General features: G+C 35.5%; 1 protein-coding gene across 1 annotated transcript; it reads right to left on the bottom strand.

Annotated features, from left to right (window-relative positions):
• Positions 1-9,039: 9,039 nt before the first annotated feature.
• Positions 9,040-18,682, bottom strand: LOC136802426 (uncharacterized). The gene is made up of 6 exons (XM_067059158.1): positions 18,624-18,682; positions 15,723-15,887; positions 10,784-11,162; positions 9,915-10,185; positions 9,423-9,477; positions 9,040-9,111 (listed from the first exon to the last, which is right to left on the bottom strand). The coding sequence occupies exons 1-6, from the start codon at positions 18,639-18,641 to the stop codon at positions 9,040-9,042; spliced, it is 960 nt and encodes a 319-aa protein (XP_066915259.1). The 5' UTR covers positions 18,642-18,682.
• Positions 18,683-19,139: the final 457 nt, after the last annotated feature.

Below are 19,139 nucleotides of genomic sequence, written 5' to 3'. Positions count from 1 at the left end.
CTAGACAGTCCATCACAAACTGCCATATAAACAAAACTCAACATTCTCACAAAGGTTGTCTTTTTGATTTCCCAAATTTCGTCGTAAGCGTTCACTTTCACAATAATTTATGTAATTGCAATTTCGGTCAGTCCACAGTCGGGTTCAACATACACGCGTGTTTTTATTCACGTGACCGAAGTGCCTACTAAAACAATCCGGGGGTAAGTGGCGAAGCAACACAGCAGATTAATCGTAAAGTAAAGAAATATCTTTTGGCATTGACAATCAAATATAATATATTACATTATGTTTCCTTTAATTCAAAAATCAAAAATTCATTTTGCATTCATTCGCGAAAAAAGAAAATAATAATAATGAATTAATATTACATACTAAGACGCCCCTGTCTTGTACTCTGGTCTAATTTCCGATCTCGGAACGTGAAAAACGCCCGTCCGCCCAATATCTACCTAATCAGCTTAAATTCACTTTAATTGTCCTTTGACTTTCAAAAAATAGTATTTAAAAATTATGAATTTATAATAATTACAAAAAACAAAAAGTTTGATACTTAGTGAAATATTCAATAAATTCCTAGTTTCAATTTTCAGTGGGCGTTTTTCTAGGGCTTCGTTTATCGCGCAATTTTTGCGTCACACAAACTTTCTCGGCTGCTCGTAATAATTATGCATTGTCAAATTTGGTTCTCCATTGTCAAGACAGGATCGATGGTGACGTCACCTAAACATAAAAAAGAAAGGATTCCGTCATGTTTATGCATATATTAATTTGCGAGATATTGTATTCGTCGCGCGAGCGCATTTTTCGTAGACTAGCCGGAATACTTTCTTTTACTCGCGGGATTGATAGTAACTTTTCATCTTCGTTTTTTTTTAAATGAAGCACAACCGAAAAAAAATGAAACTTCAAAAAGTTGCGTATTTCCAGTGAGTAAACGATTCTGACAATTAACAAAATTGGTGATGATGATTTTTTTTCGGTCAGGGAAATGTCTCGTATTGGGGGTTCTAGTCTTGACCCCTAAGCCTACGCGAGATTGAAGCATTTGGGTAAACGAGACAAAACTCCAAAAAAGCTGGTGTTTTGAAGCGCTTCCGTACGATCGAAATATCGCTGTTTGTGACGGACTGCTAGAACCCCCAATACGAGACATTTGCCTGACCGAAAAAAAAATCATCATCATCAATTTTGTTAATTGTCAGAATCGTTTACTCACTGGAAATAACTTTCTGAAGTTTCATTTTTTTTTCGGTTGTGCTTCATTTAAAAAATAACGAAGATGAAAAGTTACCATCAATCCCGCGAGTAAAAGAAAGTATTCCGACTAGTCTACGAAAAGTGCGCTCGCGCGGCGAATAGAATATCTCGCAAATTATTAAATATATGCATAAAACTGACGAAATCCTTTCTTTTTTATGCTTAGGTGACGTCACCATCGATCCTGACTTGACAATGTCAGTGTAGACCTAACTCTTCACACAAAAATTACGGGAAACACATGTTTGGACTTTGTACCCTATGCTGCACTCAAGCACTTAAGCTAAAGTCCCGCAAAGGCGGGACAAAAATCAGTTTTTTGAAGTTTGCAAAAAAACGCCACATAGAAGATCTTTCAAATTCAGTATGTGAATAGAGCAGTAAAAAATACAACTTTTCTATTTTTCCTTTTTTTTGCAAAAGTTCTAGGAATGAAAATAAAGGGATAATGATATTTGAATATTATCCATTGATGACCCGTGGCACTATCGTAAAGCAAGAATCGCTTCGCGTACTCTTCACTTGAGAAAATGATTGCCAGATTGAAGTTTTCACCCGCACAGGAGTTCGCAGAGCGGTCTCGGCTCAATCCTTGGACCACGCTAAAAATGGTAGACTGAGCGGTGATAGATCATTTCGATGGAAGTTGTTGGAATGTTTACAAGGCTCTTGACAGAAAATCGTTTGTTTTATTGTCAATGATGACAGTGTGGTTATTAATTTTGTTAGATCTGACAAATTGATGTTTGTAAGTGCACTTTATAGTTTTGATTCCCATTGAAGAATCATAGTCTGGTTTTCATGTTATTAGATGCTGTTTTAGAGCTTTAGGTCTACACTGAATGGCGAACCAAATTTGGCAATGCATAATTATTACGAGCGGCCGAGAAAGTTTGTGTGACGCAAAAATTGCGCGATAAACGAAGCCCTAGAAGAACGCCCACTGAAAATTGAAACTAGGAATTTATTGAATATTTCACTAATGAAGTATCAAACTTTTTGTTTTTTGTAATTATATATTATAAATTCATAATTTTTAAATACTAATTTTTGAAAGTCAAAGGACAATTAAAGTGAATTTAAGCTGATTGGGTGGATATTGGGCGGACGGGCGTTTTGCACATTCCGAGATCGGAAATTAAACAAGAGTAAAAGACGGGGGCGTCTTGGTATGTAATATTAATTCATTATTCTTTTACTTTTATTTTTCGCGAATGAAAAATGAATTTTTGATTTTTGAATTAAGGAAATATAGTATAATATATTATATTTGATTGTCAATGCCAAATGATATTTCATTACACGTTTTTTTTTTTTAAGAAACACACTTTTAAGAAACATGAGGCTCAGAATGCCTAAAAACTAAGAAACATCTAAGGGACATGCTGAGGCTGAGAATGAGAAAATAGCATTTTTTAATTCGTTTTTTTTGAAACCTTCCAATCAAGGTTCCAGAAATATACATACATAACAGTTAGAAACACTTGAGAAAGTAAGAAAATCAATATAGAAGATAGGAAAGTACGTTAGATTAGTCAATTAGACTATTGTATTATCGAAATGCGTCCTTTAAGCTTGATAAAATTTAGAAACATGTGAGAAACATTTAAGGCTCAAAAGGCCGATTTCTTAAGAAACATTGAGGCTGCTTGGTAAAACTAGTTTCTTAAAAAAAAAAAAACGTGTACTTTACGAATAATCTGCTGTGTTGCTTCGCCACTTACCCCCGGATTGTTTTAGTAGGCACTTAGGTCACGCAAATAAAAACACGTGTATATGTTGAAGCCGACTGTGGACTGACCGAAATTGCAATTACATAAATTATTGTGGAAGTGAACGCTTTAGACGAATGTTTGGGAAATCAAAAAGACAACCTTTGTGAGAATGTTGAGTTTTGTTTATATGGCTGTTTGTGACGCACTGTCCATCCAAATGCTTAGGCGGACACCTCAAGTCGGCTCGCATAATTTCTATACGCGCTCCACCATTTAGATCTCTGATTCGCTTGGACCCAACCAATCAGAATATACGCATAATCATCCTCAGATCAGAATCAATATTTTGATATACGTTTTCTTTTCATAAGAGGACACTGTCAACAAGAAGGTACAAATCATGCACCATGCCAAAAATGGCTAAAAATAAGGTTTTTGTAATAACTTGCCCAAATTATATAAAAAATTAGGGAAAATCTCAAAAAACCTCTATATTAACATTAGAAATGGTATAAGATGGTTAAAATCACTCCATGGGGTTAAATGGCCCAAATATGGCTAATTTGTTGTCCAGACAAAAAGATTGTCCTTAAAAGGGCCATTTGAGCTTAGTCTATACCAAACCTAGTTTAAACTAAAGATGAATGGTTGTTTTAACTCCTAATAGTAAAATGGCCCACTTTTTACATTCTTGGGTCCCAAAATAAGACAGAAAAGTTGTCCTTAATTTTAACCGTGATATTTTACAAAAAAGACAATTTATTGTCCTTTTTGGGACCAAATAACCAAAATCTGCTACCTGAAAATTAATTGTGAACCATTCATACAGTTTTGTGCAAAATTTTAGCTTAGATAAGCTGATAGTTTTGACACTATCTTGGAAAAGATAAAAATTGTTGAATCAGGTTGAATCCTTAGCGTTAAAGCACAAAAAGTGGTTAATTAAAATACATTTACCTTTAGGACAACATGTTGTCCACGAGAGGGGCCGCTCAACGATTTTAATTTTAGTTATCTTATGAGGTATTTCTAGCCTGATTTGTAAGGATCTTGAATGAATTTTTGTTTTAAAGTTGATTTTCATGACAATTAACTGCCCATACTTTACAACATTTAGGACAATTTATAGGATAAGGTTCTTCATGTGTACCAAATTTCGACTTGATTGGAGCACCCTATCAAGACTTATTGATCTTGGATAACTCATTATCCTTTTAGTTAGGACAATTCATTGTCCTTTTTAGGACCACAGTTTAAAAGCTTATATCTCTTTAAGAGATACCTTTTACAGTTACGGGACCAGCATGGGTCTGAAGACAGACCTTTTAACTTAACCACAGGTATCAATGTAGGGCCTAGTAGACATTTATGAGTCTGTAATTTTCAAAACCAGTCAGGGGTGTAAAGATGGTGCAAAAACAGCCATTTTTTTTGTACCTTCTTATTGACAGTGTCCAAGAAGCCTAACTTAGCCTGGATATTCTTTATTTTTTCCATTTAGGCACAGAAATCTATTTACCGCGTAGCCCGGCGGAAACCCGGCGGTATTTCTCATTCGTCAGAACTTGTCTAAAATTAATAGCAATTTTCATTAGAATAATTTTTCGCCGCCGCCGCCGGGTTTCGCGGTGTTTTGCGGTGTTTTGCGGCAACCCGTCGGCAATCAACATTTTTCATTAGAATAATTTACCGCCGCCGGGTTTCGCGGTAATTTGCAGAAAACCGCCGGTAATCAACATTTTTCATCAGAATAATTTACCGCCGCCACCGCCATGTTTCGCAGTAATTTGCGGAAACCCGCCGGCAGATGTCATTTTTTTATTAAAATATTTAGAGTTTGGTCAAAAATAATCGTTCAAACCTTTTTTACGTTCATTTATGACATAGGTATACGTTTTTTTCAGAGTGAGCTTAACTTAATAAAAGCGATCCTTCTCTTCATATGATTCTCAAGTTCACAGAGGTGAGACAGGGGTGTAATTCCACTACTTTGTCAGCCTTTTGTTAAGACTATGATCAATAAATTTAAAAAATAATAGTCTCTTGCAGCAACTCATTTTTTGAGTAGAATATTTGAATCGATTCAATTTAGAAAACGATTGTTCCGCCACTTCGGTGTTCATGTCAATGACCTTTTGGAATTTATCGAGATAGGGATGATATAAGCAATTTTCATTACCAATGTTGCATTTCGATTCAGTGTGCTTACCAACATGAAATATATCCACTATATAATCTAATTCTTTATAATTAGTTGCAGACATGTTGCCTTCGTCACTTAAACGCTTAATAAAGGGATGTAATCCACAGGCGCGATCATAAACTATACCTTTAATATCTTCAGCTTTTTCACCAAATGTGTCTAAAAGATACAGCGACTCTGAGGAGTACATTTCGTAGTGGCAGACACGTACACCACAAGACCGAAATATATAAAATATGCCAGCAGTACGGTCGTGAAAGCGATCAATGTTTTCTTCTTTTTTACAACTTTCCTCCACTTCATCTATTTCATTGAGTGATTTTGCACGCTGACGAGTCATTGGTCTCAAATCAATTTGCTCGTCTGTATTACCCATGGCTCCGACTGGGGTTCTAGGTCCCCCCGCTAAATTTAGGTCCCCCCTAAGAACAAGGTCCCCCCAGCCTGATAAAATTTTAGGTCCCAGTATAATAGGGGAAAACTTTTTGATGAATAATTTTTTTTCAATGTGAATTTTTACCATTTAGTCAATGAAAACACAAGTAAATAAACAGTAAAGTAAACTAGTAGTAACTTAACATTATACAACTTATGCACCCTTGAGTTCTTAAAATTGCCCTCTGAAATAGTGCCAAGAGGCAGTTTCCAAGATTAATTTTCCCTGACTTTCGGTTAAAAATCCACCCTTTTCCCCTGACAATTATCATGATTATTTGGAGGACCCACCATGGTTGGGTCCGACAAGAAAAATTTTGAAAAGAGGAGATTCCTAGATTGGCTAAAAATCATCAAATTCAAGGCATTCTGGAAAAAAATTCCCTGACTTTTCCAGGTTTTGCCTGACTTTTTCTAAAAGCAGTCCTTTTTCCAGGTTTTCCAGGTTTTCCCTGACCGCTGGGAACCCTGCAAGGATTTCCAAAGCTCTATTTACATATGTGTGCACTTCTAAGGATCAGATCACACTTCGCATGAAGACATAAAGGTTTTTTAGAGAAATTAAAAACAGTAAAGAAAAATATTTAGGAAGTGTTATTTAGCCCCCAGAGTTACATAAAATTATGCAAGTCCCCCCCAAGATAGAGCTCCCCCCGCCTGTCAGGAAAAACAAACAGCTCCCACCTCTTATATGGCAAATTTGAGGTGTAGCTCCCCCCGCTCAGGCGGGGGGGGGGGTGCGAGCCATGTTACCGGATTGTTCTTTTGAATGCACCTTACAATATTTAGACTTCTCTTGGAACTGATTTCCTCTTATTGGATTACCTATACAGGCTTCGGCGTGGTTTGGCTGACCAACATTCCCTGTAACTCTGACTCTAGGCGCAGCACAAATTAATTGATGAAGTTTCTCGTTGCCATCTAACACTACAAATCTTTCACGACATCCTATGGTTCTGTGCAACAATGTTTCTTCCAAATGAAATCTACTTTGGTTCTTATATTGCAAAGCCGGCAGCGGCGGCGGCGGGTTTTGAATTTAGAACTTTCTTTGAGAATAGAATCCTATTGCGGTAGTCTGCAGGTTTCCGCCGGTGATCGTCTATTACCGGCGGCGGCGGCGGGTTTTGAATTTAGAACTTTCTTTGAGAATAGAATCCTATTGCGGTAGTCTGCGGGTTTCCGCCGGTGATCGTCTATTACCGGCGGCGGCGGCGGGTTTTGAATTTAGAACTTTCTTTGAGAATAAAATACTATTGCGGTAGTCTGTGGGTTTCCGCCGGTGATCGTATATTACCGGCGGCGGCGGCGGGTTTTGAATTTAGAAATTACTTTGAGAATAGAATCCTATTGCGGTAGTCTGCGGGTTTCCGCCGGTGATCGTATATTACCGGCGGCGGCGGCGGGTTTTGAATTTAGAAATTATTTGAGAATAGAATCCTATTGCGGTAGTCTGCGGGTTTCCGCCGGTGATCGTATATTACTGGCGGCAGCGGGTTTTGAATTTAGAAATTACTTTGAGAATAGAATCCTATTGCGGTAGTCTGTGGGTTTCCGCCGGTGATCGTATATTACCCGGCGGCGGCAGGTTATCTATGACTAGAAATCTATAGCGGAAATAGCACAATACCGGCGGCAGTGGCGGTAAATAAGTCAAAACCTTGGTATACTCATTTTTTCAGAAAATTTCAGCCTCAAAATTCCTTTATTTTAATTTTTTTAAATTTTTGACATTTTTCAAAAGTGAATTTTGAATTCAAAAGCCTGAGAACCACTAAACTAAATCAGAGGAATGTAAAGAGATGGAAAAACAGCTTCTTGAAAACAATGGAAAAACGGCTCGTCATATACCAGGTCTCTTGCCCTTAAGGGAGTTTATGTCGAGTTAATAGGTTTCTTTTGTTGTCGCTTTAAAAAAACTGCATAATTAGCGTGTTGTGACAAAATTCTTTTGTTTCAAGCCTAATGATGCGCAAACTTTTAGAGCTTATATTTTGGGTACACCTCTCCTATACGAAAAGGTGCCTATATCTTCTTGCTCAAAATTTCCTAGCGATTCTGCTGATATAACCGCATCATGACCGCACCATTATATGTAAAGCTAGAGCTGGAGAAAATTATAACTTTATCTTGATTTTACTTGATTTCTGACAGTTTTACAAGAATCAATTTAATATTATTGCGTTAAGAATTTCTTAATTGCTATAAATTGGTAAAAAGATTGCTCCTTATTCTTAAAAATTGAACTAGTAATTGGCAAAAAAGGAAAAACAAATTTTCATTTTTATCGTCAAATCATGCAGAACCCGTCCAATTTGTATGGCGAGCCGTCTTTTCTGGACTTTCATTTAATGACCTAATAGACGTTTTTACAATAGAACCTTCAATTGAAGTGATCGTTAAACTTTGAGTAATCAGAAAAGCTGTTTTTCCATCTCTTTACATTCCTCTGACTAAATTTAAAATGTTATTCACCAAAGTTTAAGTTTGCCTTTCCTCTTTACAATGGAAAAAGAATTTAATAAAAATTCAAATAATCTCGGACACAGTTTACCCTCCAAACCCCTATACTTTTCTGGGTCGCCTGGTACCAGAATATGTTTTGAGTCATATCAACACCTGTATCAAAATTTGTACTTGAAATAAGGACTGACTTTAAAAATCTTTGAGTTTTTTTGACATTTTATATGACAAAGTCGGCACCCCCCCCCCAAGGGGGGTTTGAGAATTTTACTGAATTTAAAAGAAAGCTGGGTTGTGAAAATCTTAAATAAAAGAGGGGTAGCTTGAGCAAAAAGAGTTGGTGAATTTTGTAGGAGGGGCTTGGTAGATTTGGAATTATCCAAAAGTTGTTTTCCCACTCATTTTTAAATTTCTCAAAAATGATTATATTTTCATTTATTTGAATGAAGAAAAAGCATCAGTATGGTAAAGAAATTCCTGCCATCAGATTCATGCTATTGTATTCTTTATTTTAATAACCTTTGGTATATACTTACTTAGAGATCATAAGAGTGCGTAAAAGGTCAAAAAAGAGTTGGGGTTGAAGCCTGGGAGGGTTGAATGAGGGAAAAACTGGAAAGCTGTGTATGTTACTACTTTCCAGTGAGATTTGCTCTTAACTATCATTTCCGGCTCATTAGCAATAACCAAAAGCCTATCAGTGACCACATTTTCAGACCACATCAATAATAGTGTTCGATAGAAGACTACAGTACAATCAAAGTTCTGTATCAAATCAAAATCGTTTTTGTACTTTTTTTCCTTAATTTTTTGGTAAGCAAAAGAAATATGCAAGGAGCTTTTCATTTACTGACAGTTGAGTGATGTATATCTATTTTTCTTCATTTTGCAGAGTGTTTTCTTAAACAAAAACTTTTAGTTATTTTTTATATTATTTTATTGCCTACACTGAGCGGTTTTATTTCAGGTGCTTTTCTCTGCTACCACATATACTGATTCCAATTCATTCTTCACTTTCTTCATATTGAACAGAATCTTCAAAATGAAAATATTTTGATCGTATTGTATGTATTCAAGGGTGTTCGAGGCATTTTATTTAAAGTCTAACTATCACATCGTTCGAAGATTTAAGCTGAGGGCGGTCCCACCAGCTTTTTCTCTATTCCACTTTGACAGTTTCAGGGAATTAAGGGTCCTATTACGGAGTACCAAGAAAATAAAATTTCGTAAATGAAAATAGCATAATGCAGAATTATGATAGCATGAATCTTTTGGAAATCCTATTTTGAGATTTTTTCTTATTGACCTGTACAATGTATGGTCTGGTTAAAAACCTTTGCAAATACCTTACAGTTGAATAACTTTAACCTATCAATCACCTTCTCAAGTAAAGCAATTAGCCTATAAAAAGCCATGGATAATCTATGTTTAGTATCCTATTATCATCACTTCAATTTGTTTGAATTAAAAGGGCTCAAATTTACTNAATGCATTAGGGGAATGCAGAAGGGACTATGGATAATGAATGGTGTTCATCATTCTATTCTTAAATTGAATATTTTGAGCTCTAGAAATCGATTTTTAAATGCTCCTTTAAATTTTCGACAGTTCCCGCAGAAGCAAAAAAACTAAATTAGCGGAATATAGGAAAACTCTCGCTTATTCGAACTTCTATTATATGAATTTTTCTGTAATTCGAACTTGTTTGCAGTCCCCACCAAGAAGAAACCCTTTTAAAATATTTTCTATAATTCAAATCTCTCTGTAATTCGAACAGTAAGATTCCCCGTTCGAGTTCGAATTAGAGAGAGTCGACTGTAACTATTTTCGCCAGTTACCTTGGTATCTTGAAATAATAAATCAGTAATCTAGCCAATTCTCCGCTATCCATATCTGTGTTTTCCCAGCACGATTTGTTTGTTTCAAAGAAGATGACTGGACCACCCCTACGATCATGGGCGCCAGGGAGGTACGCCACTTGATTGTGTAAGAGTTCGAAATTTAAATCTAAGATGAGGATGGGTTTGGCTGCAAGTTCTTCCATGTTGATGATGGATTCACGGCGGTTGTTATTATTGTTCATGGTGGAAGTAGAGGGTTTGTCCAGATCTAAAAAAATGTATTTAAGTTGTTTTTGACCTCATTTCGCGATTTTGACCTCATTTCGCGAAATGTTTCAGCCAAGTAAGAAAGAGAGAGAAAGAGACAAGTTTTGTTCCTTAAAATATCATTTTACTAAGGTTTTACAGTGGAGTTTCTTTAAATTGAACCTCTATAACTCTAGGCTACTTGCATCCTCTATACTACCTACAGTCTTGTAGAGTTCTGCGATTCAGACTACTATAACTTGAAAGCCTCCTTAACTCAAACAAATTTGTGTTCCCTGTGCGTGTTCGAGTTAAGAAGACTCTGAAGGCAATTCGCGGAACTAAAAATTGGGGTAATTTGTGCATTTGAAAGTAAAAGTAGAGTTTCTCTAATTCAAACAAGTTTTATGGCCCCTTCAGGTTATAACGCCTTATAAACCAATCTTCCTAACTTGAAATTTCCATTATTCGAACAAATTTGTATTCCTCGTGCGTGTTCGAGTTAAGAAGACTCCACTATATTTCCAAATAATCGAGAACACAATACCTTCCAAAAGACTTAAATTAAAACGAAATTTCGGCCTTTTACAGTATTTCAAAAACTAATCAAAAAGACATACCTTTAGTATCCATCATTGTTGGCAGTCTTCCCATCAAAACATTACTCCACGAAGATTTTTCAAAACCTCTGCTCGTCCACAATATACAAGAAGTAAAAACGAAACGGTCGTGTGTATCAGACCTTAACAATTCAGCCCAGTTTTCACTACACATTAAAATGCTATCCGTCATAGATAAGTTACGAGTCTGTGTTTTATCGCCATGTAGATATTTCAATTCTAAAGTTCGAGGTTTACTTTCTGAGATGTGTATATAAAAATCTCCTTTGTGTAAAGGTGTATTTTGTAGACAGCTTGGATGAATGGCGTATTTGACAATGTTTTCGAAACGTTCTGTCCAAGGAGGTGTCTCTTTTCTGTTCTTTAACTCATAGTAATCCTGTAAAGAAGAAAAGAAAAACATACAAGTTTTTTTTATAAGAACAAACTAAGAACAAAAGGCTTCGATGGCCAAAATGCTAAGAACAAGTTAAGAACATTTTAAGACTTTGCGGACTCGAAAACACCCGATTTTTTAGGAAAATGGGTCAAAATGGTCACAAAATGGAGAAAATAATAAAAAGAACGTGTAGTCGAATTTAATATTCCTAATAGTTTATCAATCAATACGACCACGATTTCGAATGTGTCTTACACAAAGAAAATAGAGTAATAAATTAGCTAAGATTCTTTAAAATTTTGCTAAACTTTACTAAATCTTGAGATAAAAAAATTGTCTTTTTTTATTTCACTGAGATATGGCAATATCCTTCTTCATTCATACAAAAGAACTTTGGCTATGAGCTGTGCGATTCGTTGATCAGTCCATAAAATAAATTTCATCTCTTCATCAGCTAAACGGCTTCCTTTAGCAAAAAAAGCTCTCTCCAGAAACAATGGAGGTTACACATCCTTCAGACAAACCATATAAGACCTGATTTCAAAAGCAGATCGAAATATCTTAAAAATATTAATTGACTGTATGCTGGTAGATCAGTTTTCCACGTCAAAATCTTTGAATCCATTTCAATTCAAATTATGCGTCCTTGTGAATATAAGGCACACTATCACAAATCTATCAAAATTGATGCAATTTTCCACACAGAAACAGATGTATGGCGTATAGCCTTTGACTTTTGTAGTTTACAGCCAAGAGTTTCTTTCCACTCAAAACCAAAGCAATAAAATGGATTCTATCAAAACGTGATTTCGCTAATTAGCATGTTAATCATGTATAGCTAATATGATCAAGTAGACGATTATTGAAAAAATTAAAGGTTCCTCCTTCTCCAGCTAGAGCACCTGGTCATTAGTGATTACATCTTTAGAAGTATTTCAAGCATTCCTATAGATTAATCTAACTGTGCTGAATCCAATAATTTATACATGCAGGGTTAGACCATGTTTAGACGTTACGGTTCCGTTCCGTTCCGTTCCGTTCCGAAACGGTTCCGAAAAAGTGTGAACGTCAAAATTCAAAACATCAAAAAAGAAGACGTTACAAAGCAAAACAGATCGAAACGGTTTCGCTCCACTCTTTTCATCGGAACGGAGCTGCTCCGTTTTATTGCTCCGAAACGTTCCGAAACCAATATGAACACACTCGATCCGTAACGAAAATCATACCGGAGCAAACAGAACAGCCAAATTTGGGGTAACTCTCGGACGGGAATTTTATACACGATAATACGCATTTCCTATCAAAATCAATTTCGGAGATGTGCGCAGCCTTCGGTTAGTTATTCAGCTCATGTTTTAGAGGGTCATTTATTTTCTTTAATAAATTTTCATCCTCGTCAACATTCGACTGTGCTTGACTTACTTTGGGCCTGCAACAAGAAAGAAACCACGTTTCCCCGATCTCAATATCTCGTTCGTCCATTCAAAGGTATGGGGAGAGCAATAAAGTTGATAAGAATCAGCCTAGAATTTAGAATCCACCGGAGTTAAGTTGCATAGTGTTCGCTTCATTGAAACATATCGAGTTATATCATGAATATTGTCCTTATGTATTACAATGAAGTGAATACAGTCGCTCTCATGTTGTCTTCTGACCAGCCACCAGAACCGTTGGAAAACCAACGGATCCGGCGAGACTCGAACTTACAACCATTCAATGTGGAGATGGATTTCTCCCAATTGGCCGCCTCTGACCAGTCAGTAGACAAGAATTCACTTGCAGCTCTACCGAGAGGCAATTTAGTCCTTGGGTTCCACATGGACCCGTAGCTCAATGGTAGAGCAAATGCCCGCGAATGGCATGGTGTGAGTTCGAGTCTCGCCGGATCCGTTGGTTTTCCAACGGTTCTGGTGGCTGGTCAGAAGACAACACGAGAGCGACTGTATTCACTTCATATCGAGTTATAGTGTTTTAAAGTTATGAGGAATCTACTGTAAAGCCAAATCGTTTCACATTTTTAACATACAGCCCGGCGACAACAAAACATTAAATCAAAAAGAATTCTCACCACCATTTTTGCGAAGAAGTAAAAAAAATGGTAACAAAAATAAAATGAAATAAAATATAGGGGTGTCCACAATTCAAAAAATGTCAGCGCATCAGTAACAGTAAAAACCTGAAAATCAGAAAAAGTAGAAAAACCAGCACCCATAGAGGTATCAACACAGTCAAATCACTGTTTGCTACTACGATCATTATTATCCATTATAACATTGAATTAGAACTCGTGATCGTGTAGTAAAACCTATACTGAGAAAATGGAATATGGTGCGTAGAGTATAGCTTTTTGATTAAACCGGAGAATAATCATATACTCTTTTGATGAAAGCTATTTTGATGGTTTATTGCCTTTTATCTTTAAGAGTTGACAAGAGTTTCTTATAATAAAATCTTATAATATGAACTATTATAGCTGGTACAAGAAACGCCAAAACAACGCCCATATATTGACGTTAATAATAACGTTAGTTGGACATAGAAGATTGCCTGTCTGCCAGCTTGAAACGAAAATGTCTTGAGCAGATTCTGTCGCAACCATTTTGAAATTAGCATTTTTTGGTTTCAAATTGGTTTCAATCTGTAACACAGATATGCCTTAAGTTCCTACTACAAGTTAATGCGGTAAAAAACTGATCAAGGGGGCACACGCAATATGATTTTGTTATATATTCCACCTATTAATCAGATTATAGATATACCATGTTAAGTAACTCATTTTTAATCAAAATCGATAAAAATAATTTAAAGTGACAATTTTTGTTCAATGATATATACCCTAAACAACGCGAGTTATTACTACACGTTTTTGCAAACAATTCACTCTAATTCGAACCTTTATTATTCGAATCTTTTGTAAATCAAACTAAAATATTGCTCCCCTCAACTGGAAAGAGTTTTAAATTACTCTCTGTAATTCGAATCTTCCTCTAATTCGAATAAAATCTTTAGTCCCATGAAGATCGGATTAGAGAAGGTCAACTGTATTTTTTATCATTTACAAGGGGAAAAACACAAATCAAGTATCTGGTCATTCCAGAGGAAGACGTTCATCACGTCACAGTCTTTTGTTTGACAGAATGCTTCCAGTGGGGATCTAGGAGCGACACAACCCATGCAACATTTAGTAGGTCCTAAAGGTTCAATAGGGAATAGACTTCTGAATCGTGATTTGGTCGAAAAGACTGTTTATTCAAACTAGGACATTGTCAGGTTGTCAGGTTTAAACTTTAAGCTGGAGCCGTAGCCACCGCTCATCAGGTAAAATATATGCTTATAAAAGATTGTCTGATTAAGATGTAAAAATCGTGTCCTTTATCAAAATCATGCTACAAAAAGATAATCCACAGGGTAGCAAAGAGACAGGAAATAGCATTCAAAATGAAAACCCTGGGTGACGTTTACTACCTTTACGTTCCCATGGTAATAATATATGATGATGTCATCGCTAACGTAAACACAATAAAAGCGTCTGAGAAAATTTTCTACCAAATGGATTTTCGCCAGGGAAGAGTACTCATAGCCAAAAGGAACTAATTGAAATATCGACGGTTGCAAACGGCCCCTCTAGATGATAACATTGGTTCTAGCCCAAACAAAAATTTCTACTCAATTTAACTTTCCAACTCGGATCCGTCCACTATTTAAACAATTTCTCTGGTCATTTGAAAGAATAAAAGTTTATTTTCTCAAGCGAAAATGGACACCTCCAACGTTCCCTAGTGTGGCTCACCTATATATAAACCATAGTCGTTAAGAGAAATGTGTTATTGAATGCCACTCTGGCTGATAACCAACGAAAGCCATCACCACAGAAATCGCATACCATCGCGTACCAAGGAAAATACTACAGCATATTTTTACGTCAAAGGTTACACAAGTAAAACAGTATTTCCGATTCTTAGTGAGATAGAGGGCAAAATCAAAGAAAAGAACCAAATGTTAATGAAAAAATTTTTTTTTCAAACTCCTTATTCCGATTTATTCAGCTATCCGTCGGATTAAAATCTAAAGTTTTATAATTTGAGCTTTATCTCTAATAGGCTGCATGCTCTCTGATATATTTTGATATAGGGGATGCGTATTGTGTATAAAAAAAATTCCCGTCCGAGAGTGACACCAAATTTGTGTTAACTTGTTTCAATTTATAGCGTATATAGCGTTACATTTCCACTACACAAATTTGATAAGACTGATATGATTCTCCTTAGTTTTTCGAGTAAAGACACACAGAAAGCGTAACGTTCACTCAGCCTGTTCCATAAAATAAAATCCTAAAAATTATAAAGACGGGGGTAAATCTCGTAAAATACACGATACGCATACCCTGTATCCATACTTGAAGAATAAGGGGGCATATCGAATCGTAGAGTGTTGTTTATGAGAGTTTCTTGTTAACGGCGACTTTTAATATTATCGAATAATGGAGCGTATCGAATAGTAGAAGAACGTCAACTGTACGTTCAGAAACTATCGAAGTTAAAAAAAACAATTTTTACTTACTTCGCATTTTGATCTGATGGTATCCAATAATTCGACAACAGGTCTAAGAAAATGGTTGATGAAGTCTGTGCTTTTGCCATTATAGACCTGTAAACAGATCTCTTCTAGTTGATGCAAACGGTTAGCGAATAAGGATTGTTCACAGATCACTTGCCAATCTTCCTCCTGAACGAAAATAAAAGAAGAGTTTTGGTAAATATTGAGACGTCATCTTTAGTATAGCCCGGAAACCTGGCGACGAAAGACCATTTGCTGAAACCGATAATCTGACTCTCTCGCGACTCTTTTTGAGAACGAGATAATTTCTAGGAACTTAGTTTCCATACTATTTTCATATGGCATTTTTTCTAGCAGTTGATCCTTTCCCGTTTTTTCGAAATGGTATCAGTAGGCACACCAGGTTTTGATATCAAAACATTCAGAAAGTTAGAAAAAATACTTTACCACTAAGCCAGGCATAATATACTATAATATCACTCCATTTGAATAACAAAAAGTACAAATTTCAAGCGACGAAACAGAATATCAAAAAAATACAAATTTTGTCAATCATTGTGCTAATTGCACCCTTTTATCAACAAATTCCGATAAATTACTTCAATCAACACGGATAAGATCACACTGAAAGATAAAGTTTTAGCCAAAAACGAACGAATGAATGAACGTATAGTTTGTCTCTCTCACACTACAGTAAATAGTGAAAATTTCACGTATATATAGTTCGCGACAATTTTTCACAAATACGAAAAGGCCATAAACCTAACGGGGGTTAACATGGTCTAACACGGATTGAGCTAAAAAGTGAAATAAATTAAAAACATAGGAGATGGAGTGCGTATTTAACCATAAACACTTCTATCAAACATGTATTGTTCTCCCGCGTTGAGGCTTAAAGCGGTGACGATGTGACGTTAAAGTTAAAAACAGTGTTGACAATCAAAATAGCACCATTGCTTAAAACAAACATAACTAACTTTGTCGTAATAAAATGGGGTGGCCTTTTGTACCATGACGGAATTTACACTTAAATTCAAGTAGGGTGCTAAAACACGATAGAGGTTTATATAGACAAAAAGCTATATTTTTGGAATTACACGTTTTTTTTATATAAACCACGAGCACAAATATCTGCTGAAGTTTATTTTTTTTGGAATTTGATAGAGGCACTTTTGACAATTATGACAAATTAAAAAGAAAACTTTGATTTAGCAAAATAACATTTTCGAAAAAAAATTGGGGGGGCATAGCCCCCCCCCTTGGCCCTCAGTTTTACGGCACGAGGCTTCGATGACAAAAAAACAAGATAACATTTTAGGGCTTTGAGGACTCTAAAACACCCTTCTTTTAGGAAATTGCAAAAAAAAAATACTCACAAAACGGTGAAAATATGAAAATTTTTAGGCTTAAAACTCAAAAATTTAAAAACATGAAAATGAAAATTTTATATGTTCTTATATTATATACAGTGGGCAGAGGTGGAATAGGGAAAAAACGAAAGTTAAAATTTGCTTTAATTAGATTTATGGATCTTGAATAAATTTCTGATAAGGCCAAAGTTTCAAGTCTTATCTGATCTGTACTCAGTTATGTGGCTCCAAAGTTGACTGAAAACCACATTTTGATGAAAAATCAAAAAAAGTGAAAAATCATATTTTTTGAAGATTCTGATCTAAATTCAGCTTGTAAATCAGTTCTTTTGTGTAATAACCTTTAGAGACATTATATTCTAAAGGGAAATTGCTTAAAAGTAAGTATAAATATCCAAGAACGAGAAAAAATTCAAATTTTCAGTCAAATTCTCATCACGAAAATGCTTAAGGTAACCACAAATGTCCAAATATCTCAAAAACCGCTAAGTGTCACATATCAAACCATATATGTTTTGAAAACTACAGACACTAACCTTTCCAAAAATGCTGGAGTTTCGATGTGACACTTAGCGTTTAAAGTTCAAATTTTGCCTGCATTTTCCAAGCTACAAATCTCAATTTTCATGAAAAATCTCAAAAGAAAGTCAAAATTTGAAGTTTACTATTTTCTAACTCATGTAATGTGACCCTAGAGCTCTACTAATGCCTTAATAATACAAAAAATGTAAGAAATACTATCTTGTTGTTCTCCCACTCCCTATTTCCAAACTTTTGTCCTCTAGGCCCAGTGTGGTACTGGCTACACGTCCAAAAAATGCAAATTCAGGTAGAAGATAAAGCACATTAGCTACAATTATGGAAAAACTAGCAGGAAAGCCACCTTCAATAGCTAATTTTCCCTAGAAAAAACCTTGCCTGGTCCTCAGTTTTTATACTTCTCATTTTATCTCTCATTTTATTTGAGTCTTACGAGTCTGTGTTGATGTTCTTAGTAATATTATCATTTTAGCTCTGCCATAGAAAAATAGTCATCTAATATTTATTTGTATCAACCAACGTTTAAAACAAAACAAAATTTTTTGGAGGGTTTTATAAAAACCAGTGACGATCTAAAGGATCTACAAAACAAACAAAACATGCTTAATACGTGTTTCAGAGAGATTGTCTGAGTAAAGAAAAGAATTACCGAAGTCAGGCCCGGTAGAAGCGGGGAGACTGGGGTGACTTCAACCTCTCCAACTTTGAGCAAATGAGAATTTTTATCAAGTTTCTAGCGAGTTTTATCTCATTTTGAGCATTCAGCCTCCCCATTTTTACGGTGGTTCCGTCGGGCCTGGAAGTATCCATTTTTGAGTCTAGAGTCAATAATTATTTAAGAAAAAAGGCAAACCTAGCCTAACGAAAATTCATTAACGAGGTGTGTTAGTTAAAATCTATTAGAGATATCAAAAAAGTATAAACCAAAATTTTGAAGGTCGAGTTTCCGAAAAAGACTTCCTTACATCCTGAATGTGGGCCAGACTACCCTTACCAGTTCATGGTACGTCATATTTCAGCAAAATCCCAAAAAATTGCAACCAAAGTATAAGAAGTTAAATTTTCATCAAAACTAATTCTGCAATGACATAGTGGTATCAATATAACCCAAAACATAAAGAAGACAGCAATAAATAAACCGCAAAGAGATGAGTCTTAAACTTCCAATTATTATGAAATGACTTCAAAAATACACTTTTGCGGCTAAACATACAAAATGTTGTTCTTAAACGACATGTCATTGTTGTTTCTATTTAAGTTAAAAGATGTGTATAATAAGGATAAAAATGATACTTTTTTTGAACGAAAATAAAAAATTTTTGTTGATGTTAGCATGCATGTTCACGTGAGAATATTTGTCTTTGTGTCGAGGCAAGATAGATGATTCTTTTGTAAGAACAACTTATTCTTGGCTGTTCTAATATTCGTTGCTAATTTAAAACCTGAATTGTTCTTAAGATGTTCTTAATTAGCAGTACACCTTTTTTATGAGAATATCCAAAATTTTTGA

Source organism: Clytia hemisphaerica, unplaced genomic scaffold, assembly GCF_902728285.1.
Source record: "Clytia hemisphaerica strain Z4C2 unplaced genomic scaffold, Clytia hemisphaerica genome assembly, whole genome shotgun sequence".
NCBI classification, from domain to species: Eukaryota; Metazoa; Cnidaria; class Hydrozoa; order Leptothecata; family Clytiidae; genus Clytia; species Clytia hemisphaerica.
Note: the sequence above shows the minus strand (reverse complement) of the source record. Positions and strands in the feature narration are given on the sequence as shown.

Bases quoted from the DNA above. Each gene is read 5' to 3' on its own strand.
- LOC136802426 (XM_067059158.1), bottom strand. The intron at 11,163-15,722 runs GTAAGTAAAAAT...TCTTCTTTACAG, and splicing joins CCATCAGATCAAAATGCGAA to GATTACTATGAGTTAAAGAA. The intron at 9,478-9,914 runs GTAACTGGCGAA...GGCTTTTTATAG, and splicing joins TATTATTTCAAGATACCAAG to GCTAATTGCTTTACTTGAGA.